Genomic DNA, 26,818 nt, shown 5'->3' with positions numbered 1-26,818 from the left:
AAGTAAAGTGGCATAACGTGAACTTCTGAAAAGCAGGGGGGCCTGGTATTGCCAGTGGAAGTGTGAATTGATAGAAGCACTGTTGAAAACAACCGGGCACTATCTCCCATTCCCTGACCCAGCAATTCCATTTCTAGGCACACATTCTAGTGAAACTCTTCCACTGGCCTAGAAAGACACATAAAGACACCCGTTCACAGCAGCACTGTGAACTGGCAGGAAACCGACACAACCAAAATGTCCACCAACAGGAAAATGATTAAAGTTTGGATTATTCACACAATGTAATATTACACAGTAGTGAAAATGAATGACAGCCACATACCATAATAAGGATAAAATCCTAAAAACATAATATTCTGTGGAACAATCGCAAAGACCACATACGGTACGATCCTATTTTTATAAAGTTTTAAACCAAGCAAAACTAAACAATGCACTGTTTATGGATAAATATGTGTGATGAAACTATGTACAGAAAAGCAGAGAATGCTAAGCAGAAAAAGAACAGGGGTTCCAGAAACTCATGGATGTTCATTTTGCTACGCTTTATTAGGTACACATATTTGCATGTATTCTTTTGACTGTATCAAATAGGATGTAATTTTTTAAAATGTAAACATGAGTAAGGGCTCTGGGGCTAATCAGCGCTTGTTTAAAGCCTGGTGCTTCTACCTCCTAGCGTGTGTCCTTGCCAATTCTCTTCGCTTTCCTAAGCTTCCGTTTCTTCATCTGTAAACCAGGGATAGTGACGCCTCCCTCCTGGAGTGTTGGGAGCCAATCCTAACTCAGCACAGTATCTGGCATGTATGAAGCAATAAGCGTTTGCTATTTTTATGGCCAGGTATCCCCCGCTTTCCGAAAGTCTGCATTATGACCCTTGGCATTTATCAAAGACCTGCATTTTGGCTTCGCAAAAGTTTTCACTATTTTCCAGTAGTGGGGGAAACCTGTATGGCTCGTGATAACGATAAACATAGTGTCGGGGCAGGGACCTGGGCCACCCCCACCTCCCACTCCAACGTTCCTTCTATGCTGCCCTTTCTGCCTGGTGTCCCTAGGCCGCTGGGGGTTGCAGCAGGGCGAGTTTTCAGGCCTTGTCAGAGGAGCAGCTGCAGTGGGCAGCACAGTGGCCAACAGCCCCCATGCAGTCACGGGCCGTTTACATTCCTGGAGGATTAAAATCCTCAGCCGGCACTGCAGCGGCGGCCTCGAGGCCCTGGTGATTAATAACCTGGCTCTAGTGCTAAGAGCTCTCAGAGGATGGCTGGCAGGGAACAGGCGGGATGGCCCGGGCACCTCTTGGATGCACATGAGCTCTGGGGACAGAAATGAGCCTCTTCCAGGCCCTGGGTGGCACTATCGCCTGGAGCTGGGGCAAAGGAGGGAGGCTGGCAGTTCAGGTCCTCTTGACTCGGGCATGCGGGTTCCACGCCTAGTGGGTTCCATGTCTCTTCTTGCTGTGCAGACCCCAGGCAAACTGCTTCATCAGTCGGCCTTCAGTTTCCCATTTGTAAAACAGCACCTGGCTCAAGTGCATCAGAGGCTTAGAACAATGTCTAGCACAGTAAGGACTCCATCGCTTTTAGCTATTATTATTATTTTTAGTTATTTTTTAATGTTTATTTATTTTTGAGAGAGACACAGAGCATGAGCAGGGGAAAGGCAGAGAGAGAGGGAGACAGAATCTGAAGCAGGCTGCAGGCTCTGAGCTGTCAGCACAGAGCCCTATACGGGGCTCGAACTCACAAACTACAAGATCATGACATGAGCCAAAGTCGTACTCTTAACTGACTGAGCCACACAGGTACCCCTATTATTATTATATTATTATTATATTATTATTATTAATTATTCTCAGGGCTCAGAGCAAGGGCTGGTACAGAAGTTTCAGGGAATGTCTGCTGACTGAAATCGCCAAGCGGCAGGCCAGCCTCTGCACCCACACTTTGGGATGAGAACCTCACCCTTTCCCTCCACTGGGGAAGGTCCTGCCCGTTAGAAAGTCATTCCTGGTACCGAGCTGAACTTGCTTCCTGACAGTATCCTCCTCTGAGCCTTGAGAATGGGGGAAGGGCAGTGGGGAGGAGAAGCCTCCCCACTCCCCACTGGTAGCCACTCTCCAGGTCCCGAATCCAGCCTGCTCTTCTCAGGGGTCCTCCCCTGGCCACTCTGGCCAGGAAGAATACAGATACACAAGACAGGTGCAGGCACCCACCCCTTATACAGTCACATAGTCACAAACCAACTCACTCACAGGAACATACACGACACCTGGCCCCTGGAGACACATTCAACCATACAAACGTGCCCACAGATACTAACATGCAGTCACACGTGCACACGCGCACACGTGCGCGCGCACACACACACACACACACACACACACACCAGGTACGTGTAGTTAGAGACATGGTGATAAGCACCCAGAGACAGCAAGCACAAATGCAGGCCCTCAGAGGCATGTGGAAACTTCAGAAGCCAGACGGCCAGGGTCAGAGCTACCTCAGGGCAGGAGGGCTCCATGCTTCCCTAGAGATGGACTTGACTGACCCTGAACTCATCCCTTGGGGGCAGCTCAGGCTAATGCCAGAGACCACAGGTCTCCCTCTGGCCACTCTCAGCAAGCCTGGCATGGGAGGGGCTTTTTTTTTTTAGAAATGGCAGAAACAGCCTCTGCTCCACTCCATGCCACGCAAGCTGTTGGACAAATTACACGACAATGACAATTAGAGCAGCAATTGTTGCAGGCCAGTCAGCCCGTGCACACAGACCTTGCAGCCCGCCTCCCCCCACCCCACGCCCCCCTCCAGACAGCAGGACTCGTTGATCCGGGACAGGGCCTCACCCACCTCCAGACCATTTGCACTTCTGACCTCCACTTCTGCGGTCCTGCTCTGAGCTCCATCGAGGTCACTCTCTGTAAGGCCCCGGTCAAGCACAGTTCTGAGCCTCAGTTTCCCCAAGTGTTACTGAGCCTTTGGTCGGCTTCCCCTGCAACTTCTCCACCTAGCCTGTCTTTCTCGTAGGCCCCACTCACCTCTGTATCCCCAGCATTTCACACATTGCTGGGCATATTCTAAGGATCACTAAAAGACTGTTGAAGGAATGAATGAACCCCCTCTCCACCCTGCAAGACAGGCACATTACCATATATGGCAGACCCTGCCTCCCATCCTTGTACACAAATCTTCCTCTCAGGGTCTGCTTCTGGGACAGCCACCTAAGCACCATTTTACAGAGGAAGAAACGGAAGCTTCAGAAAGGTAAAGAAAATTTCCCCATGCCACATAGCATAGCCAGCCCTTGAGGTTTAGTTCTGGGGAGGCAGCTCCCCAGACCATATCTGACTGGGGTGGCTGCTGGTCCCCAATAAAGAAAGCAGCTGCACTTTGCCCTCGTGTCTGAGCCACACTCGTGGTTCCAGCTGTACCATCGACGAGGGCCACTGTGATCCTCACCTAGCTCTGGGGTCTAGACACGAATATAGTTAAAAGGAGAAGAACTGAGTGCAGCCAGGGATTGACCTCAGGCCCACAGGAGGGGGGATGCCCACCTGACCCAAAGCTCGGGCTCCTTTGAAGGGCCTCTCTAGACACACAGTGCAATTACTCCAGGCGCAATGCAGGCGGCCCTGTCTGGCCCTGACATCTCATAAGGGTTCCTCACTGGACACCCTGGCCCGGCACCGAGGGTTCTTGGGCCAACTTGGAAAACTGCTCGCAAGCACAGTGTTCTCCAGCAGCCTATATAAATCTGGAGAAAAGGGTTTATTAAACCCTGAGAAACCGCAACCAAAGACACTACGTTCTTGGAGAAGCCTCCAAAATCAAGTCATTACCTATTAATTAACAAGACTGGGGCAGAGAGTTTGGTTAGTGGCCTGGCATGACCGTCTGCATGTTGGCTCTCGTGAGACACAAGAAGCGTATACACGTGTATGTTCACACACACCTCATGCCCCTCCTGCTCCAACCTACTCTCGGGTCTCTGCAGCCCTGTAGGCAAAGCCTGGGCTCCTCCATCTGACACACGAGGTCCTCTGATATGGCCCTACTCACCTCTCCCCCATTCCATGTTCTGAGTCACTTGCAGCTCTCATCTCCATGCTGTTCCCTCTCCTTGGGACACCCTTCCCATCCTTTTGCATCTGGATAATTCTTACCTAGCTCTCTTCCAGAAGCCTCTTCCCCCCGGATTAAATCTTCTCCTCTCGGTTCCCATTTATTTTCCTCCAGGGGAATTCATCACAGTGTCTAGTAACTTGGGCCCTCGTCTGTCCCTCCTCTAACCATGAGCATCTCCAGGGCAGGACTCCATGCTGTGTGGAAAATACTCAGCACAAAGCAGGCGCAGAGCAGGCACATGGCGGTGAATGGACACACACAGAAGCTGCTCTGAGCCGGCCCATGCACCTGCCCAAGGCACTGGGGACGGCGCAGGAGCTGATGCACAGAGGACTCCCCTTATCCCAGCAGAATGAAGAGGTACCCCGGCCCACTGCTATCTCTTCCTGGAGAACAGGCCAGCCCAGTCAGTAGGGGGTGGATGAGAATCCGAGAGGGCCCAGGTGAGTGAACAACCCAAAGCATCCCGTACTATGTGATCCAGCCGATTCACTAGGCAAGACAACCCACACCGCCACACTGCCCTCGCTGTCCCCTGTGACTCCACCAAGCTCTCTCAGTGGGAACAGCCCACTTTTCTCTGCCTCTTCATTTTGGATGGCCACTGTTCCTTCCCAACCTTCCGGACACCCACCCCCTTTCCTCCCTGGCTCCTAGAGAAGTGGTCCCTGGGCACCTCCCCCTCCATACTCAGCAAAGTCCCTCTTTCCCAGTTCAGGCTCGCTCCCTGGACCAGGGCCTCATCTTAGTGACTCCCTGCGTTGGTCTTGGGTCCCCAATCCTCCCTCCTCTGCTCACCTCAAACGCGCCCCCTCTCCCCACCACATTTTGGGTGCCGGCTGCAGACTTGCACATCTGAGTGGGAGTCTGAGTGTAGCCCCAGACTGCAGGGACAAACTTAGCTCTGGCGCTGTGTGACCATGGGTAAGTTACCTAACCTCTCTGTGCCTCAGTCTTCTCATCCACAACAGAGAGGTAATAACATGTCTCTCCCAGTTCAAGATGACACATGTAAAATGCTCAAGCATTGTTACCACGGCTACCTTTCCTTCCAACTAGCTCACCCACGGGCCTCCTGTCTGTCCTGGTTTCTCGGATCTCCATCTCCCTCCCTGCCCAGCTCAGATGCCTCTCACTGTCTTCCCAAGCTTCTCGGCTACTGCCCAGCATCACCCCACTCTTGGGGCAAATCCACAGATGAGCTTTGCCTGCGTGGACTCGGCTCCTCTGTCCGAGCCACCCAGCCCAGTGCGCAGTTTCCCTCCAACGCCCCTCTCCGCCTCTCCAAAACTCCCCTGCTCTCCTCCAGCCTGTCTCATCCAACTTCCAGCAACTCCAAGATTCTCTCTCGGAACCAAGTTCATCACTTGGCTCTTCAACCGACCACCCTGCTCTACCCTACCACCTAAACGCCTTACCTCTCTCCCCCTGGCCTTGGCCTCCCCCATCCTGTAAAGGCCGATAGGCTCACTCCAGCCCCTCCCATATCACTGACCAGGTCGGCCCCCAGGCTAATGACACCCATCTTCTTGCACATCCCAACCCCAGGGACTCTCCGGCTGGCACTTCCCTACTCAGCATGGACCCAACCGGCTCACACCCTCCTCTCTTGTGCTGCTAAGGCTGTACCAGCATCCTCTCGATGATCCCAGGCCAGCGTGAAGCACCAATCCCTCGTTTAACAGCTTCATCCCCTTCTGCCCACCGTCTCTCCTGGGTATCTCTCAGAGCCAATCATTTCTGTAGCTGACAGATGTGCTGGTTTGACTGGCAGCCCAGTTTCCCCCACACTGAAGAGTCCCTCAGTGTGGGAGGTGAAGGTGTGAACAGGGAGGGCCCTTATGCCTTCCACAAAGGAGGAAGCGATATTCCGTCGGCCTGAGGGAGACTAGAGAAAGGCCAGGCCACTGGGATGTCCTGCTACAACTTTGGCCCTGCAGCGAGAGCACAGAGGTCTCTTAGAGAATCAGGTGGAGGCTCCCTGCTTGCAGGCCTTGCTCCTCTTTCCTTAGATAGATGGTCTGTGCTCACAAGGGCCTGCCGATAAATTCTAGGGGGTGGGGGGGCGAGGGGGGACACAGGGCTCATTACGGCCAGAGCAGCCGCCTCTCTCCACTCTGCCACAGCTCTGACCAAGGTGTCACCATCTCATGTCCTGGCCCACGCTAGCGCCACCTCCTGGGATGCCCTCTCTCACCTCCTCCATGATGCTATTCTGACTCTGCCTTCCCCTAGGCCCAGGCTGATAGCTACTCCTTTTCCTAGCCCCCCAAACCCCCTGAGCTCCCTCAGAGCACACAGCACACAATGTTACCCCCTTTTTAAGATCCATAGAGTCCCCTTAGGCTATGAGCTCCTCGAGGAAGGGACCGAGTATGCCCCAAGTAGTAAAGCGTGACATCTGCAGAGAAAGGCCACTTGCCAAAAAATTCAGGTGCCGCTGGATGATCAGGGCCAAGTTACTTAACTTCTCTGAGCCTCAGTTTCTTCACCCGTAAAAGGGGGATGGACAGACTAAAAGCAGGACATAGACTAGAGAACACAAGTAAGGTACCTTCACTGCCAGTATTTACTTGCCTGGCTTTTCTCAAAGAATGTTAGCAAAGTTATTGGTGAAAATAAGGTCTACTGTTTTGTTCAGTGACTCTGCATTATCAACAATCAGTTCAACAGCCTTCCTCCAGCCATTTAATCCAGGTGACTCTCACCATTGCCTCAAAAGGATCTGAGAGCGCAAAGAACTGGTCCCAATACACAAGCTGGCTGGTTTGTTTCCTTTCCCAGCCAGCCAGAATTCTGCAATTCAACAAGTTGCCTTCTTTGCCTTGGCTTCTAGGAAGCTCCAAGAAAACACACAATAACTAAACGAACTTAGGTTTTTCATGTATTTACAGCCTTTTCTCTCACTGTCAGTTTAACTATATACAGATCTTTTATTGTAAATGTCCATGAATCCTTAATGGAAGCCAAGAACTCGATGATAAAGAAAAAAAGATGGACTAGAATAGAAGGGAAGAGACTAGAACATCACAACAGGATTTCTGGTGTTTCCTCTATCTATTCCTCTTTCCAGAGGATGCAGCTGAAGCCCAAGGAAGGAAGGGGAAAGGCGAGGCATGGATCGTACTTCAAGCGTTTCCAGCCTCCGCAGGGCTTGGCTTTTGGGTTGACTTATCCATTGGGCATGCAGGCACAGTGGCGAGAGTCCACAAAATTTTCAGGGCCTCGTGAAAATGTTTTAATTTAAAATAGGAAGAAAAAAAAGGAACTTCTAGGTCAAAGAAAATGTTTTAATACATAATATGAATATGTGTCTTTATGCCAATGCCATCATAAAATGTAGTTTTTAGTGTTTTTATGGAGGGAGAAGCTGAAGCCAGAAGTGCTGGGGTTGGCAAATGCCATGGTGAGGCCCTGTTCACTTTACCACCTCACCAGGGAATACAGGAAGCTCCTACTTCTCACTTGCCCAACTTCCTGGGGGCCCAGGCCTAATCCATGCTTCTCTGTCTGACAGGATCCAATGGGAGCGTTTTTACGAATATTCCAGAGGGAAGTGGGGCCTTGCCAGGTGAATCTAATTTATACCCTTCGGTAACCACCTCAGACAGCTCTTGAAAAGCTGTGGGAGGGGGATCTCCTGGCTGATTTCACCAACCACTTGTCAGGACAAACCTTCCTGGGTTCACAATGTGGAGACAATTAAAGGCTGGCGCTTTGAAGGCACGAGCCGAGAACTTCCTGACAGAGGTGTTGACTGCAGGCGGCAGACCCTCTGTTCCTCAGGTCTCAGGACCACACCTCGTCTTCCCCCAGCTCTTGGGCTGGGCTCACTGTGCGGGCAGCAGCAGCAGCAGCAGCAGGGTTGGGCTGAGAGACACCATATAATCCCTGGGCACAACAGCTGACAGAACTCAAAGGACAGGTGTGGCAGGGGAATACCTTGCCTTGGGCATGACTGCGGACCCACTCTGTGACCCTGGGCCGGGATGCGGACCCACTGTGTGACCCTGGGCCTGGCTTCGGACCAACTGTGTGACCCCAGGCCTGGCTGCAGACCCACTGTGTGACCCTGGGCCTGGCTGCGGACCCACTGTGTGACCCTGGGCCTGGATGCGGACCCACCGTGTGACCCTGGGCCTGGCTTCGGACCAACTGTGTGACCCTAGGCCTGGCTGCAGACCCACTGTGTGACCCTGGGACTGGCTGTTAACCTGCTGTAGGACTCTGGCCAAGGCTGCTGACCTGCTGAGTGATTCTGGGCAAGACTGTGGCCCCGTGTGTGACCCTCTGCTGACCACCCTGCTTGTTCAGGCCCCTGCGTCCTTCCTGTGAAGATGGGGCAATATTCTCAAAGACACGAAGTCATCATGAGGATGATATGGAGCAAAGAACCCTAAGCAATTGCACCCAGATAAGGCAGGATTATCATTCCCACTGAACAGAGGTGGCAACTGGGGCCAGAACCAGCAAACAGCTTACCCAGCCAAGGTCATGGTAAATTAGGGGTCAGGCAAGGCCTTGGACCTGGAACCTGGATTCCAGGAGCCTTGAGGGCAGGGTCTAGATCTCTCCAAGGAGCGGTTCCACCTGCAGGCTTACCTGGATTCAAGTCTCGACCCTGACTCTTCCTGGCTGTAAGACCTCCCCACGTTCTCTTCTGTCCCGGTGTATGCAGTCATGAGCTGCAGAGCCCCTCCATCCTGACCTGGTTCCTGCACCCCTTCTCGGGTCTGGAGCTCCAGGCAGCTGTCCCCCAACCTCTTCCTTCCTCTGACGCCTGCAAGGCCACCCTGAGCTGTGAGGCCAGCTATCTTTTTGCACATAGAAGCCAGGACAGTGGGACATGAAGAGTCCTTGGACTCATGGTGCTGATTCTTGATCCAGCACCCCCTCCCTGCCATCCAGTGCAGGTTAACTGGAAGGATCAGCTCCAGATCCATGAAAAGCCCAGATTCCATGTGATTGCTTTTGAGGAGTCCCAGTAACGAATTAAGATTTCTTGTTAGGGGTTCCCTGGGGTGAGCTCAATGAAAACAAGGAATAATCAGCTCATGCTTGATTACAGAAAACTGTGTGGACGCAGAGAGTAAGCTGGAGCAGTGGGAGGCCAGGGGCTGATACCCCAGCACTTAACTTCTCTGAGCTACAGTCTGCTTATCCATAGAATGGGGCACTAAAGCCAACATCAAAAGTTTACTGAGAAAACATGAACCTGGTATCTGGAGGAGAGCACATTCCTAACAAATACCATTTTCCTTCCTTCCTCGCACTTTCAAGTAGCTGCTTTTGGGTAGTTTAATCGTTTCCCTTGTTGCATTCTTGGCTGTAATGCATTTTTGTCATCAATTAATACAAAATTGTTCTCCTCCAGCTCTGGGGCCCACGGTCATAACGGCAGAACCTGTGGAGACCGAGTTAGTGGGCAGCTGCTGCACGTGGGGGCAGAGGCCGAGTGGGCAGAGGTGGGGCTGGGCAAGAGTATTTGGGGCATAGGGAACAGCCAAGTGAAAAGCCTGAGGAAGGAATGAACTTGGCATGTTGGAGGAATAGTCAGGAGCCGGGAGGCTGGAGCAGAGCAAAGCGTGGAAGGAACTGAGACCAGAGGGCTCACTGGGGGCCCCCACACTTGCCCTTTCTTTGTACTCCCTCTCCTTCCTCCCCCCGGGATGATAAAGATGGATATCTGAACATCTGAGTCCAAAGGATCTTTAGAAGTCCTGGAGTCTTAGCCTCCCATTTTGTAGATGGGAACACTGAGGGCCCAAAGGGGTCTCGTGACTTTCCCAGTTTGAGCTCTGAACTCGTGGGCCATGCTCCACCTCTACTGACCAAATCAGGGTCCTGAGTCCTAAGAGCTTTGAACTAAGCAAAGACCTCATCACCCAGGTGAAGAAAGTGAGGTCCCAAGGCCAGGTGGCTCTGTGTGCTTGAAGAAAGTAAAGCGTGGGGGCAGGCAGAGGAAGAGCATGCCTGCGGGCTTCTGCAGGGAAGCCAGGCTTCCTTGGGGCCTGACACCCCCAGTGATCAATCATCATGCTTTCCCAGTGCACGTAAAAAGGTGTGAGCTTTGACACCTACTGCCAGCTAGAGTCTCCCTGGAGCCTGCTGGGCAGTGCTTCACAAACCAGACCCTGTCGGGAGGGGAAGGTGATGCTGACAGGCATGAGCTGCACAAGCCGCAAGTCATCTCCCGCTGTGTGACCTCTAGCGGGTCATCAGGTCCCCATCCGTCAGAGGGTGCTGCAGGGATTGCGGGCAGCATCCGATGAGACGCCCTGGTGCAAACGCAACACAAGCCTGTGTTCTTTCAGGATACAGGAGGGAAAGACGGTACAGACGGAGACAGTGCACAAAAGCCCTCAACACGGGGGCCTGGCGCGTAGTAGGTTCTCAACAGTTAGTGGCTCTGTGGCGTGGGACGGGCACCGGGCTGGGAGGCAAGGGAGCTGAACTCTCCTTCCTTTGCCCTGTGACCTTCAATGAGCCAAATCCTCTCTAAAGGCCTGTGTCCACATAAGCAAACAGCAAAAGTACAAACAGGCCTTGGGACTCACAGCCTCAGTGAACCACCTCCTCTTCCCCTGGATGCCTGGGGAGAAGGAATGGGAGCAGGGAGCAGGGTTTGGAAGGGGAGGAGGACCTCCAGGAAATATCTGAGAATGGCAGACTCATTTTTCTTCCTGGAGCCAAGCCCTCTTGACTTCCAATTGCTATTGTGACCATTGGCAACTAAACCTGGTCAGAAATGACCCCACAGGCCAAAAGGACTCCTGAAACGTGGGTTCAGAAGATTCTGGGAAGCACGGACTCACAGTTAAATGGGGGTACAGAGGCAATTGTGGGCAGTGGGAAGACCACAGAGCAGGGAGCCAGGGACATGAGGTGGAGTCCCAGATGGGACATCTGGCCAGGTAGCAGAAGCTCTGGATTTCAGTGACCTCACTGTAAAACGGATTCTTCCACTGCCCTGTGCATTCCCAGGGTCCTGCATGGGAACAACCCACCAAAACTCTGCATCCCAGGGCCCTGGGAAGGTGCAATTGTTACCTTCAGCTCAAAACCCTATGCGTTTCAGCTCTGATAAAACAAAGAGGCTGGTGGATGGTTCATCGAACACTCACTGGGTGCCGGGCCCAGCAGAGACTTCCCAGTCTTGCCCACAGGAATGCACAGGCCTGCAGAAACCTCCAGTCCCACTGTCCCATCTGCAAGAAATGCACAGTCCAGTACTCCTGTGCATGTCTGCCCTCTCGGGCTCATGTGACAGACTCGTCCAGGGGGTCGGGGGCACGTGGAGGGCAGGCGTGGGCTGTGCCCCTTCAGGAGGCCACCTCCTAGCTATTTGGAAATCGCCACGTACAAAGCCACAGAGTCCCAGTGATGGGCTCCCATTTTATCACTACCCACGTCAGAAGAACGATCGTGAGGAGGCAGTGCTGCACCATTCGGTGCTGTAATCACTTACAGACCACGGAGGCCCCGGTCCTGGCAGTGGAGGAAGATTTATTGTGGGGATGGACGGAAAACAAAGAACAGTTGTGCAAACTTTACAGAGCCACATTATGGGAAATGCCTTTCCCATTTCCCACTGGTGAATGTGCTGGACGCTGCTTCCAAAGGGAGTTGAGCTCGGTTACCCAACCTTACGGACACAGTGCCCCTGCATGGCTTGCTGCGCTGAGCCGGCCTGGCCCGCGGTGCCCAGGCCCTGGCTGACAGCCAAGCTCTGCTGGCTGGGGGTCACAGTTGACCTGGGCTGCGCGGGTGGACCTGGGAAAGAAGGCTGTCTCCTGCCTCCGTGTCCTCATCTGCCTGCTGTCACTCCCCCTCCGAGGACTGTGTACCCACCGCATGCCCAGCGTTCTTCTCCATGTTAACACTCATTGCGTTGCTCTCCTGCTCAGAACCTTTCCACCACTCCCTCCACGTCCCTCGGGGCACAGGCCAAGCCCCCGATACTGAACTTGGACGCCCTTTATGGTCCAATTCCAACCACCATTTCTGCTCCCAGCACCGTGCAGGTAACACACCCCAAGCACAAGGAGACACCTACGTTCCCCCCGAGGGCCGAGACTGTCACATCTCAGGTAACACACCCCAAGCACAAGGAGACACCTATGTTCCCCCCGAGGGCCGAGACTGTCACATCTCAAAACTTTTGCATGTGTTGTTCCCTTTCCCTGAAAAGCCTTTCCTCGCACACACCCTTCAAAAGCTCCTACATACCCTTCAAAGCCCAGTTCTCATGACATCCTGGGGGGAAGCCTTCTCCCTCTTCTGTTAATTCCTTCACCATTCCTTACTGACGCTGCACCCCACGCTTCTAGCATCATACCTGCCACGGTATGGGTGTCAATAAAGCTGGTGAAGGATTGGCAGGGGTGAGCAAAGAGACAACACAGACAGCACAAGGCTCTCTCCTGAGGGAGGGGCACAGGTAAGGAGTCTTGAGTATCCCGGGTCTTAGAGTGTCCTCGGTGACTGAGGCCACAGGGTGGTGAGACCATGACCCGTCTCACAGATGAGGGCAGGATCCTGAGGTCCATCACTGTGGCAGTCCAAGTGAGGCACGGGAAGTCAGCTCAGCTAACCCATCTGCCATCCAGTGGAGACAGCGCCTATTAAGGCTCAATCATGAAGTTTACCATTTCCAGGATGTTCCTCTCAGAAAACATGGTCTGGACACTTTCTTAGAGTCACTGTTGATTTTATCTGACTTTCTCATTCTAATAAGACAATCATTTCAATGCCATTTACATTAAATTAAAAAGCTTTTTTTCCCCCCTTTTATTATTTTAAATTCAATTCAGAAGGTTGTTTTTTTTTATCCTTAATTTTTTTCATATTCCATAAAGCAGTGCTGAGTTCACAAAACTTGGCCAGCGTTCCCATACCCTCAAGTTTGGTGCTCCTAGGATGCGAGCGAGACCTTGGGTTTGATGACTCAAAAAAAAAAAAAAAAAAAAAAAAAGAACAAGGGCTCCTGTTTTCAAGTGCCAAGTATTTGCCAGGCATGAGGTAAGTGCTCCACATGCATGATCTCATTTAATCTCACAACTGTCTCCCCTGTACACATACACAGGAAACTGAGGCTCCCAGAGGCCACGTGGCTTGTTTGAGGTCCCAGGGCTGGTTAGGCCTCCACTTGGCTCATGGATTCCTGACTCAGAATTTAAATAAGGCAGAAGGGGGTGGGCAGGGATAGGGATGAGGTAGGGGAGGGGGTGGGGAACTGGATGGGGCCGTGGAGGTGGAAGTGAGGAGGGTGGGCTGTGGTGCAGGGAGGGAGGAGGCCCTGGAGAGCTGCAGGCTAGGAACTGCATTTGGGGAGCCTGCGGCTAACCAGCACCGCGCCTGATGGAAGGCTTATCTGGGAGGAACACGCCTATGAGGGTGCCTGTGTCCTCTGAGGCCTGGGAGTCGAGAACTCAGCTGGCTCCCTCCTGAAGGGCGCTCTGCGGTTTGTAGATCACGGCCCCTCTGGCTCTCACAGACACTCTTCTGGGGCGAGCATCACAGCCCTCATTTTACAGACACAGAAGCAGAGACTGGGGAGCGAAACGACTTGCCCGAAGTTACACAGCTAGTGCGCAGGAGAGCTGGAATGAGCCCCCACACCTGCCTCCAGTTCTTCTCCCTTCCCCCAGGCAAGTCATTTCCATCGGGGGGCCTCAGTTTCTCCTCCTGTACAGGGCTCTGACCCAATCACAAGGCCAGAGCTTCTAGGAAGCCTCTCCTTAGGAAGTCCCCTGAGTTTGATTTTTACAAACTAGAGGAGAAAGGGAGGCAGCCCAGTTTGAGCCAAGTTCTGTGGAGCTGGAGCGTTGGGTTCAAGAGGGTAAAAGGCACTAGTGTAAACTGGGCTCCCACTGAACACAGAGTGCTAGACATTATCCCATTTCACAGCTCAAGAAGCTGAGGCTCAGCACAGCGAGGTGACCTGTCCAAGGTCACACAGCCAGTCGGCGACCAAGCTGGGACTTACACCAGCCCTTTCTGTTCCTATGGGGATGTTCACGACTGCATAGCTACTATCCGTTTCAGACTCTCCCTTTTCTCTTTTCCTAATACAACCTGCCCACAACAGTCTGAACTATCTGCTGTGCATCTACTATGTGCCAGGCACTGCCAAAGCACCTCACATACGGCATCTCATGGGAGCCTCCCAGCTGTCCTGCTCCCTCCACTTCACAGGTAAGAACGCAAAGCCTTACAGAAGCTGGGTTACTCACACACGGTCACAGGCTGTCAGCTGGCAAAGCCACGTGTCAAATTCAGACTTTCTTGCAGAAAAACTTTAAGCACCAGACTAGAGGGTGGACGTGCCCATCTTTAGGGCCCTGCCCATCTTGTGACTTCACTGGAAACTGCTCTGGAGGACAGTGTCCAGGCTGCTTCATGCACAGAGCTGGTCAGAGCCTCTGCACCAGAGGGCAGGCTTAGCTCCTCTGCCTCAAGGCTGAGCCAGACATCAGAGGGCACACGGTCCCCAAGACACTTGGCCATACCAGGAAATCTTGCTCTACGTGGGGCAACATGTGTGGGGAGAGCAGGAGGCATGGAAAGGGGGGAAGCAGAGGAGGGGACATTGGACTGGGTTCTGAAGGATGGTTAGGAGTTTGCTGGGCTGGGAAAGGTATTCTAGACAGAGAGACCAGCAAAAGCCAAGGCCCAGAGGAGTGAAAGGAGCTGGAGTGTGCCAAGACTCTCTAGGAGTTCGGTTGCAGAGGAAACCTCAGGGCAGGGAGAAATAAAGCAGGCATCCCACGGCTACCATTAACTTGCTGGGTGACAATGGGCCACTCTGCACCTTCTCTGGGCTTCGGGTTTCCCACCTGATAATAAGTAGACACGAGAACTGCTATGATCCCAGGAGGCACCCCAGTCACGGTCATTGAAAAGGGCACATCTGCATGCCAACTTAAAAGCTTCCTTTGCCTAGAAAGGTCTTTCTACCCAGACCCTTCCCACCTGGGAACAAAGTGACACTCAGACCCCATTTCCAAAGTGGGTGGACTTGTCACCTAAGCTGGTTGGGCCAGCTTGACCTCTCCGTGCTCATTTACAGCAGGATTTTCAAGGGCAGGGGTTTTAAACCATGCTCCACTTTGTAGCTTTTTAGCTCACCAGAAAGTAAGCTTGTCTTCGGGTGACTTATTTATTTATTTTAAAGAAGGTGAAATGTCTCCCCCCTCATCCCACAAGGGCCCTCTCCTCCAAGATAGAACAAAGGAGTCATCATACCAGCAGGGCAGGGGGCCTGCAACAGGCTCTCAAGGTGGTGGGGGGGGGGGCGGGGATTCGTGTGGGAAAACAGTTAAGTGCAAAAATGCAAACGTCTATTGGTTTTCTCTGCTTAACAAAGCCTCCTCCAGACCAAAGCTGGCTTTGATTCCCTTCTGTGACCCCTGGGTCCACCAGGGCCTGGCATACAGGAGGTGCGTGCTCCTTGACAGCTTGCTGAAATGAGTTTCAAATCTGGATATTTTCTTCATATTTATAGGCAGACTGACGGTCCTCTGCCTGGGAAGCGGCTTGAGGTCACAGCTAGCATACAGTCTCTGGAGTCAGGCTGAGACCTGGGTTCAAATCTCACCCCATGATGCACTTGAGACCTAAACTTGGGCATGAACCCGACTACCCTTTCCCTATCTGTAAAATGGGGATAATGATCCAGTCCCCAGGAATTATTCCTCCACTCTGAGGAATGCCTGTGTGGAAGCCCTATATAAGCTGAAAAATTCCCAATAATGTTCCAGCCGCCTTGACTGACTTAGACAAGGTTATGCAGCCAGGCCTCAAATCCTCAGCGCCTGGCTCCCCTCCCTCCTTCATCCAGCAATAACAGCATGAGACTCAAGGGTGGCTGGTGTCCTCCCCAAGGTGCCAGAAGTCTCGTTACCACCTCATCTTTGTCTCAGGACCCCCAGCTCAGCATGAGGCTGAGCACACGGGGGCACCCATCTTTTGGGTGAGGCAAGTGTTTCTGGGAAGGACTCTTCCCTCATCTGCGGTCACTTTCCCCACGGTCTAACTTTCCCCAACTTTTGGTTACTAGCCCCTTCAGGAAACTCCCTGTCCACTGAAGCTGCCCCATTTGCTGTGGGATCCTGGGCCCCTCCTTGTCCTCTCAGGATCTGTCTTCCCTGTCTCTTCTCTGTAACGATGAAGATGGAAGGAAGACCCACCTGCGCATGCATTTTGGGCTCTAGGAAAATTCCCGAGAATGAGTTGGAGATGTTGACGTGAGTCGGGGGTGTCCGCTGGCCCAGAAACATGCCCAACCCACGGGGCCAGTCTCAGGACGTGGGGCAGGGGGGGAGCACATGCCCAGGGACCCACTCATTGTGGTTTAAGAAGCACCGACTCGCCTCTGTGTGGAAGAGGCTGAGCAAAGGCAGGTGGGTGGGGGGCCGTGTGGCCCGTGGAGTGGCCCAGGCAGCTGAGCCGGGTGACAAAGAGCAAGCCATTTCCTCTGTGAACGTCAATTTCTCCTGAAAGAATGGGCATGGTGATGCGTGGCTGTACCTAGCATACCTCAGAATGTATTAGTTCTCTTCTCCCTGAGGACTTCCAATGAGGTATGATCTCACCGCCAGTCAAGATTCTCTCTGACTCCCAACTCACAGCCTGGCTGGGCAGGGGGGCAAATCTGATGTATAGCTGTGCCCGGCCACTTGGCCGACTGTGTGACCCTGGAACCTGATCTGGCCTCTCTGGGCCTCAGCGTTTTGACCAGTGGTTTTCTGAAGATGGACTAGGACATGGCTAGCCCGGGGCCTGGGTATTAGAATCTCGGCGTCTCAGCCAAGAGCACCTCCTTCCGCCTCCCTCACCTCTTCCAGCACCCTGCGTTTTGTTTGTCAGGGGTTGGGGGACTGAGGCAAAGCCAAAAGGGAGAGCCGGAAGCCCCAGGATTATGGGAAAGGAGAGAAGCTTTGGCCCAGGCTGGCCCTTCTAGGAGGTGGGCAAGGCCCTCCCAAAAGGCCCAGCCAGGTGGCTCGTGTCTGACTCCTTGGCTGGTTATGGCCAACCAATAATGCTCGGCTTTCAGTGGGCTGTATTTCCCTGGTGCCAGGTCCAGTGGTGGAGAGGGGCGTAAGGGATGGAGACCAGCGGCCAGAGCAGGTGCAGCTACCAGAGGAACCCAGGCAGGACGTGAGCCCAGCCTCCAGCCGCACACCGGGCCTGGGAAGGCAGGGACCAGAGCCTCCTCCCTATGTCCCCACCCCAGTTTCCCCTTCTAGCTCCCGTCACCCGGAGCAGACACCATCTGGCACAGAGCAGGTGCTCCACATTGCTGGCAGACACCTGACCAGGCCACCGGCATGGGTGACGGCCCTGTCCACCTCACCCACAGTGAAGGCCGCTGGAACTGGCTGACCTCAAGTCCAAGCTCCACTACTGACTGGCTCTTTTGGGTTTCTTCATCTGTAAGATAGCCACAAATGATCCTGTTGTAACTCTCAGGGCTACAGTGTTAATCTCCTGAGATGGTCGACGTGACGGAGCGTGACGGGGGACGAGAGAACTAACGAAGCACTTCCCTGTGTCATCTCTTTAAACCCTCATGACAAAAATCCTAAAAGGGAGGTACGATTATCATTCCATTTTACCACCAAATGTACTATGGTTCAGAGAGGCTAAGTCACCTGCCTGATGTCACACAGCTGCTACGTGGCTGGCCCAGGAGGGAACTGGGTTTGTGTGACTCCAGACCTGCCTACACATACCGTCCACACTGCACTCACGGCTTCGGTTAAAGCTCTTCACAAAGGCAGGAATTGCTGTCGTTATTATTGTTATTTTATGAAACCCAAGGTTATGAAAGGTTTTCCTTTTTCACTCTGCCTCTCTTTTTCTTGATGGGGAGGAAAGCAAACTACACAGCCCGCTAATTTCTGCAGTCTCAGACAATCAGGATTCCAACTGTCTGGGAGAGCCAACCTAAGAAAGCAAGAAATTAATCTTTTCAAAGTTAACGTCTTCGAGGCGTCGCGGCAGTATTTGGGTTGGACGTATCCTCGCTATCCTAATGCAGATGAAACCCCAAATTTAATAAGGCTAAGACAACTCGGACAACATAAGAAACATAACAGGATATTGCAAAGAGATTAGGGAGCTTCCTCTGGATGGCGTGGATGGGCCGGGGAGAGGGCAGAGCTGGGGGGCGGGGGGATGGATGGCGCGGCCTACCCCGGGGGCCCCCGCCAGCCGAGGCCCGATCCCGGGGCGGACCTGAGAACCTGGGCAGAGGGCAGCCGGCTCCTCGCCGCGCCTCCAGGCCTGCCTGGTGCGTGAGCGGAGGCTCCGCGGGCTAAATGTAAACCAGCTGGCAGGGACCGAAGTGGTACAGTTGGATGGGGCGGGGAAGGCTTACCTCATGAAAGAACTGTGGAAACGGCTGCTGGAAAGATAATAAAAGGATTAACTGCTATTTTAGTGGGCCATTTACTCTTCAATCAAAGTGTCTCATCTATTTCCTGTTCTCCAGAGGATCTGGGCCCAAAATTCCTTTGTCTATTACAGCACATGGTAGCAGAGGCCTGTCATGAGAAATTAATAATTTTACAGGGAAGGGAGACTGTACTTATTTGGGTGCGGGCTGGGGCCTGCCCCTTCCCCTGGGTCACCTACTGCACCAGCATCACAGGAAGGGGGAGCGCTCCCACGGCAGGCAGGGAGATGTTCAGAGGAGGTCTCTCCCACCACTCCAGATGATGGCACCCAGCAAGGCTGGCCCGAGGACCCCAGAGAATGAGGAGTGTAACGGGACAATCCACACAAACAAAAGCATCACAATTTAGAAAGATGTGGGTTCAGATTTCACGCTAACGGTTACTAGCTGTGTAACCTCAGGCAAGTTATTTTTACTGTTGTCACTATTATTACCACGATGATTAGCAGTCTCTGTTATTATTGTTGTTGTTACTGTGTGCTCCTAACTAGCTGTGTGACGTGGGGCAAATTCAGCAATCTTTCTGAACCTCAGTTTCCTCATCTGTAAAATGGGAGTTAATAGTCTCCACCCTGTAGAACTGCTCCCGGGATTGCATGGAGTTATCACTTAGAATGGCTTCTGCACACAGTCAACACTCAGAGACTGCTTGTTGGTGTTATCATCAAAATCCTAAACCCCTCAGGAGGCAAGATAAAGTGTTCTCATAGTAGCAGGGAGAAGGCCGGCTGGACACCACTGAGCGCTTGTTGCTTCATCTGTAAAACCTTGGTTTTACAGGGTTTTTGTAAAGATTTAAATGTCAGCTTGAACGTCACCTCCTCCACGAAGCCCTTGTGGGCCGGGCCTCCTGTCCTTGGGTCTATGCAAACTCCATCCAGAACCTGTCCACACCCATCTCCCACCTCTTGCTGACCACAACTGCCTGCAGGCAAAGACCTTGGAAAGTCTACGTCTGGGTTGCCGGAGACAGGCACGAGCCAGGTGTAAGCCAGTGTTCTGTGGAGTCCGTTGAACCAAATGAGATCCTGGAAGGCCCAGGAAAAAGAACCGTAGAGAAAGATCCCCAGACCGCACTGAGTAAGCTGGGCCTCTCTGACCCAATTACTAGGCCTCTGTTTCCCAGCAAATGGGCAGGGAAGGCTAGATTATCTCAAGGTCCCTGCCGTCCAGCACGGGCACTACTGGATGCTGTAATTCCACACAAGGGGCCCTGGTGGGCGGAGGCCCCGGACCGCACCACGCCAGGGTTTGGGCCTCCGCCCCGGCCCCCACAGACAGGAGGATCCCCCACAGGAAAGAAGACATCAGGGACCGCCGTTCAACAGCTGTCAGCTCCAGGGTCTCAGAGACGGTACCCTCTGTCTTCCAGTAGCCTGCTGGTCATCTCCTTCCAGAGATGGGCGGCGGGGAGGGGGGGAGGGAGGCATGCCTTTCAGCAAGACTTGTGTTACAACACCCCAGAGGAACAGGGGCATGCCCGGGACTGGCCCGGCCCCCAGCCCTTCCCAGCATGGCTTTAGCCCCAAGGCACACGATGAAGTCAAATCCTCAGCCTGCCCAGTTCAGCCTCTCCCCACAACACTAATACGCCAACCGCAGGCTCCCTCCTAATCTGAGGCTGTCCTTTTGCAGAGGCTGTTCACTGCCTCTCCTCCTCCTCTTCAAGAACTGGCCCCCTTGAGCTGAATAAGCTGGTCTAGCTGGATGCCCAGGCCACAGCTCCGCAAGCAGATGGGGCCCCAAGGGTGACCACCGGGTCCCAGGAAGGTGGAGTTTATACTGCTGGTTGCCAAAGCTTCCTGCCTCCCCTGGCCCCTGTAAATACTACCCTGGGCCTTGAGCAGGGAGAGAGGGGCACTCCATCCCAGACTGAGTGCTTCATGAAGAGGGGCCCAGCATCAGTGACAGCATGCACGTGTGGGGGAACCTGACGTCGGCTATGACGCTGGCCTTGCAGACCAGACACGTTGCTTTCTCTCCTGCCTCACCAACGCCCCAGTGGCTGGAAGATGGAGCTGGGCCTTAGAAGACTGGGTGGCTCCTCCAGCCTCTCCACTCCCAGGCGGGAGCCTCTCCCGGTGGGGTAGCTGGGCCTTGGGGTTAGGCACAGCAGCTCGGCGGAGGGTATCAGGGACTAAGACTGATAGGGATTTCTACCACCATGAGAGCATAATACAGAAATGACCAGTGAGAAGGGCTGGAGGCCTCGGTGCCCACTGTTAGTGTGTGTATGTGTGGGGGGGGGGTTTCCCTGGAAACCTCAGGCTCAACCCCAGCCATGGCACTGCAGGTGCCATCCAGGGCCTTATCTGTTACCCCTCCCCTTACCTCCAAACCTGCTCCAGGGACCCAAGCTCTCAAGCCAGATGCCTGTGAGGACACAGTGCTCCTTGGAGGAAGCCAAGCCTGTGGGCCGCTCCAAGGCCCGGAGAGCCTCCCTGGGAAGGCTGCCCGACCAGTGGTGGGTGAGACACTGAGCATCTGTGTGTAATACAGAAGGTGGCCAGGCCTGCTCTGACCTCAGAGTGTGTGTTGTCACCACCTGAACAAGTGTGTTGGACCAGGTCACGTGCCCTGGGGTGGGGGAAGGGCACCCGGTGAGCAGAGGAGCCAAAGATTCCCAGTGACAGGGGCACTGATTATCTTGACCAATGACCACATCCACAGCACTGATCCTTCCCCTCCTCGACCGCAGGGGATCTCAGCCAGCCCCCAGGGAAGGAGCCCCCGGTAGGCCACTCCTAGCACGGAGGTGGGGGCTGCTCTGTTTGGCCAGGCAGGGGCACGGCCTGGTGGCCGTGGGAACTCACCATGCATTTGTTGGGCTTCTCACCCGAGTGCACTCTCATGTGGATGAGCAGCTTATAGCGGGCATTGAAGGGCTTGTAGCGGCGCACACAGCCCGCCCAGAAGCAGGTGAAGTCCTCGCCCTTGCGCTGGTCAATGTGGCTCTTCTCGATGTGCCGTACCAGCTCCTCCTGCTGCTCGTAGGCCGCACAGCAGTCCACCCAGCGGCACGCCTGCCGTCCGGCCACCCCCCTGCCCACCAGGCCCAGCCCCAGGCCTCCGAGGCCCGAGCCGGGCGGCAACTGAGACACGGGGTAGGGGGGCGGCAGGCCTTGCTGGGGAGGCCCAAAGAGATCTGAGAACTCATCCGCAGGCTCCTGCTTCAGGAAGCCCGCTTTCCGGCAGGCTTCAAGTTGCAAGCTGCCCTCGTGGCTGTCTGTGGTTGCAGGGCCAGGCCGGGCTCGCTTGGGGGCCCCCCCCGGGTCTCCCGGCAGAGGGGGGCTCCGGAGTCCATTCACGCAGGTGACCAGAGCCGTCTGGGAAGAGCGGATGATGGAGGTGACGTCAGAGGAAGCGCAGGGGGAGGGGGAGGCCGAAGAGGTGGAGGGCAGGCCCAGGAGGCAGCAGCGTTTCAGGCCACCCTCGGGGAGGTGGGCCTCGGGCTGGGGGCCCAGGCCAGAGCTGGGTTCACTGCCCAGAAGGTAGCAGGAAGGTGCGGGGTTGGCGAGGCCTCGGCCCGGCAGGTCCAGATCTGAGTGCAGGCCAGTGGCTGGCGGGGCCCGGCAGTGAGCAGACAGGGGTGTGCGAGCTTCCGTCATGGCCCGGTAGTCAGGCAGGGACTCCTGCTTGATGTGCTGTGTGGCCGGAAGGCCACCATTCACATACGTGGCCTGGGGTCTGGGCGACCTGAAAGACAGTGACCAGAGAAGCTGTGAGAGGGTGGGCACTTCACAGTGGGGAGACCCGGGCAGGAGACAGCAGGGAACCTGGGACCAAAGGATGGAGAAGCCCAGAGCAGGAGTGAAGGTTGAGGGCTGGAGGCAGAGGGAGAGAGAAAGCAGAGGCTGGATGTGGTCAGCAGGAAAGAATATGGGGGAGAGAAAAAGGGGAGGGGCTGGAGAGAGGTTCCAGAAAGGGAGGAGGTCTGAAAAGGATGCCAGAAAAGACCACCGTTTCATCCTTTTACCTCTCCAGCCCCAGATGCCATCCCGTCCTATTGCTGAAGCTTCCCTAGGGTCTCCCCTGACCTTCTCCCTGTGACCTTCTAGTGAGTTCTGGAGGAAGGAGGCTGAGGTGGTCATTTTGAGGGACATCCAGGTCCAGTATGTTTTATTTTTAATTAAAAAAATTTTTTTTATGTTTATTTTTGATAGAGCATGAGTGGGGGAGGGGCAGAGAGAGAGGGAGACACAGAATCCAAAGCAGGCTCCAGGCTCTGAGCTGTCAACACAGAGCACGACGTGGCACTCAAACCCAAGGACCACAAGATCATGACCTGAGCCGAAGTCGATGCTTAACCGACTGAGCCATCCAGGAACCCCAGGTCCAGTATGTTTTAAATTCTTCCTATTTGTCCCTTAGATCTTTCTTAATTTTTGTAACCTTCATTAATTTCTAGAAATGTTAATTATGTGACATTTTGCCCCAAGCAGTCTGTCTTTTCCACAGTGAGTATCAGTAAGTTGGGGGTCTGAAACACAAGTCATGACGACAGGGGGCATCCTAGGAATGACTGAGGAAAAGCCAGGTGGGGTGGTCCCAGGTTTCAAGCCCAGACACTGTGACCACATGAAACTCAACTCTGGGGTGAGGCTATGGGCGGGCAGGCTGGGAGGGCAGCTCGGGGGAGGTGGGAGACCGGGGTCTGAGACCAGGCTCGGCCACTCCCAGCTGCACAAAGCTGGGCAAGGCACTCTGGGCCCCTTTCCTCATCGCACGTTCTTCTCCCGAGCGTGACTGCGGTGTGACGCGCAGGGCCGCATGTGGTGCTGTCTTCCTTAGGCATGTGGCGCACGCGTTCATAGAGAGGGCCTTTCCCAAACGCAGGACAAGTAAGTGCAGGTAGAGGCACCAGGGCCTCCAGCCACCAGCAAGGGGACATAGATGAAGGGTCAGAGAAGCCCCTTGGCTGGCTGGGCAGAACAGGAAGCCTGCCGATGGGCCCACTGTCCTGACTAGGACACGCCATGTGTCCTTGGGCCTGAGCCTCAGTTTCCTCACCTGTGAAGTGAGGACTAACCCTCACTACCTCAGAGGGTGGCTACCAGGACCCAGTGGGACGGCAGGTGCCGTGACAGTCCTCTGGAAAGGGGGACAGCAGGGTGAATGGTGCCTTCATGACCGCCATATCACCGCCAGTGTTCTGGAACTCTTTGCAGACGGGCTGTGGGGTCATCACCTGTCCCTGTGCTCCAAGCTGCCCGGCAGCCCCAGCCCCTCTGTCTCTGGCTCCCTGCAGCTGCAGCAGCCCCAGCACTACTCAGGAGGAGGAGAAGGAACGAAGGGGCAGGGGAGACAGGGAGGCAGAGCCCAGAGGCCCTCAGAGAGCATGGGCTCCAACCTCATGACTCCACAGATAAGAAAGGAGCCAAGAAGGCACAGGGCTTGCCCACAGTCACGAGCAGCAAGCCAGTGATGGGGCCTGGGCCAGGAGCTGGGCTCCCCTTCTCCTGGAGGTGTGCGTTTCTTCAGTGTAGACCCAAAGCACTCCCCGGATAAAGGCTTGCGGGAAGGCCCTTCTGTTTCTCAGCTACACTTGACCAATAATTATCTGCCTCACCCAGAAAAGACCTCCCTTCCCTGCCCAGAGCTTGGCCACCAGATGGAATCAGAAGGATCCTGCACTCCAAGGTGGACAGCAGATGCACATCCCCCCCTTCCCCAAGCCTGGGGACGCTGGGCCACCACTGCCAGCAGAAAGCGCTGAGGAGCTTAAAGAGATGATATGAAAGTTGTGACTTTGTGAAGCTTAAAAAAATTAAAGCATAGCTGTTTTCCATATGGTTGTCATCCTGGGCGTGGCAGGGGTGGGCCCCAGGTAAGCATCTGTTTGGAATAATCCCTTTAAAGACAGCATCAGGGGGTGCCTGGGTGGCTCAGTCGGTTAAGTATCCAACTCTTTCTTTTCTTTTAATGTTCATTTATTTTTGAGAGAGAGACAGAGCACAAGCAAGAGAGGGCAGAGAGAGAGGGAGATACAGAATCCGAAGCAGGCTCCAGGCTCTGAGCTCTCTGCATGGAGCCTGATACGGGGCTCGAACTCACGAACCGTGAGATCATGACCTGAGCCGAAGTCAGATGCTTAACTGACTGAGCCATCCAGGCGCCCCAAGAGTCCAACTCTTGATTTCAGCTCAGGTCATGATCTCATGGTTCATGGGACTGGGCCCCACATTGGTCTCTATGCTGACAGCACAGAGCCTGCGTGGGATTCTCTCTCTCCCCCTCTCTCTCTGCCTCTCTCCCTGCTCGCTCTCTCTCTCAAAACAAATATATAAACATTAAAAAAACCCAGCTTAGCATCAGGCTAAATAATCAGCAGAAGAGAACAGGAGAAGCGATCAAGAGAACAGTTATAGCACCTATGAGCATCGGGTGGGGAGGGGACAGCTCAGGCTGTGGTGTCTCCTGGCTCCAAATGCTAGCTGAGACAGCCCCCTGCTTGTCCTCGTGGGTCCCTCAGTCCCTGGAAGGCCGGCAGCGATTCCTGCCCTGCTCTGCCTCTGAGCCCTGGGTTCCCCAGACATCTCCGGAAACTGTGAGCAGGGGTCCCTGGACAGAGCAAACAACTGCTGAGCAGCCCTGCATGCCAGGAACCTTCCTGAAGGCTGTCCCACGCAACCCGACCCCAGCAGAACCGATGCGTGGTATCTGCCGAATGCATAACTGAATTCTTCGGGGGAGAGACCACCATCTGTTTTATACTTCGGAAAACTGAAGCAACTTGCCCAAGCCCTCAGAGGCAGTTAGTGTTAGAGCAGGAATCTGAACCTAGATTGTCTGAATCAGAAGCCTGGGATTTTCCCACAACAATGTACTGCCAGGGGCCCCAGCTTCCTCTTATATAAAATGATGTAATTTGATGACCATTACGTTTCCTGGCAGCTTCAATGTTGTGAGTATCAGGAACTCCAACTCTGTCTGTCATCCTGGTCCCTGGAAGGGAGCTGCTGAAATTGGGAAAACTAGTGTTTCTCGGGCAGAGGTTCAAGCGGAAAGGAGGGTGTCTTTGGATCTCATGGGGTCCATGCACCCTTTGGTTCAGGGGCTACAGCCTGGGCTAGGGGCCAGTGAGGTCGCTCTGCAGGCTTTTCCCTCTGTGCTCTGTGATGCTGAGGACACGAGATGTTTCATAAACCAGGTCCCTGCCCTCGAGAAGCTTCCCTTCTCACAGGGGAGACCGAGGACCAGCTCTCATGGGAACACGTAAACTCTGCTAAGAGGCGGACAGAGTTCTGGCAAACATAAGCAATCAAGGGGGAGTTCTGAAGGCTGAGGCATGAAGGTGGGAAAGTGTGCAGCCCACGGGTCCCAAAGCCAGGAGGCCAACGTGATGGGTGGGCAGGCAGCGGCCAGATCACAGGGCGCCTTCCCACACTACTGGCGGCCTGTGCACTCTGTGTTCCTATCCTCACCTTACAGGTAAGGCAACAAGGCCCAGAAAGAGTAGCATCCTGCCCGGGGTTACCCAGAAAGCCAGTGATGGGGCTAGACCTCAAACTGCATGTACGAATACATTCTCTTGACCACAGAAGTGGCGGGTAGTCATTTTTAGCACAGAAATGACAAAATCAAGGTATCGCTGACATTACTTAATACTCTCACCACTTGCTGGGTGACCTCAGGCTGGTTTTGTGGCCTCTCTAACCTCAATTTCCCCACCCTCTGGCAGACGAGAATTGAGTGAGCTAATAACATGAAGAGTGCTTGGCCTAGTGTGTGGCACATAGCAAGTACTCCAGGATTGTCACTCATTAGCAGCGAGGATTAAATGAGAGATGTGCACAAGCACATTTCAGGCACTCAGAAAGCGGGAGCCATTTTTATTAGTATTAGAAAGCTGGGCCCGGGGTGCCTGGGTGGCTCAATCGGTTAAGCATCCAACTTCGGCTCAGGTCATGATCTCGTGGCTCGTGAGTTCAAGCCCCGCATCAGGCTCCGTGCTGATAGCTAAAAGCCTGGAGCCTGCTTTGGATTCTGTGTCTCCCTCTCTCTCTGCCCCTCCCCCACTCACATTCTGTCTCTTTCAAAAATAAAATAAAAACATTAAAAAATTAAGAAAGCAAAAAAAAAAAAAAAAGAAAGAAAGCAAGCAAGCAAGCAAGCTGGGCTGGAGGCAAGAAGGCCTCCCAGAACCCAGGCAGTAGGTCAAGGAGCCAGAGAACAGGAAGGGGGCAGTATGAAGGGAGGGGAGAGGTCCCTAACATAAGGCAGTCCAATG

General features: G+C 54.0%; 1 protein-coding gene across 3 annotated transcripts in view; it reads right to left on the bottom strand.

The window, feature by feature from the left end:
• The window catches only part of GLIS1 (GLIS family zinc finger 1), a 229,227-nt gene that overhangs the window by 61,759 nt on the left and 140,650 nt on the right, over positions 1-26,818 (bottom strand). For 2 of the 3 annotated variants that reach the window (XM_047085856.1, XM_047085858.1), the window contains exon 3: positions 21,402-22,284. In XM_047085856.1, coding sequence (XP_046941812.1) covers positions 21,402-22,284 — 883 coding nt within the window. Of the gene's footprint in view, positions 1-18,510; positions 18,535-21,401; positions 22,285-26,818 lie in introns of all 3 variants that reach the window. The other variant, XM_047085855.1, reaches the window with a different exon arrangement.

The sequence above is a fragment of the Lynx rufus genome, unplaced genomic scaffold (assembly GCF_022079265.1).
Source record: "Lynx rufus isolate CCGP_SWC_20201006 ecotype Redwood Valley unplaced genomic scaffold, mLynRuf1.p SCAF_2, whole genome shotgun sequence".
Classification (NCBI taxonomy): Eukaryota; Metazoa; Chordata; class Mammalia; order Carnivora; family Felidae; genus Lynx; species Lynx rufus.
Note: the sequence above shows the minus strand (reverse complement) of the source record. Positions and strands in the feature narration are given on the sequence as shown.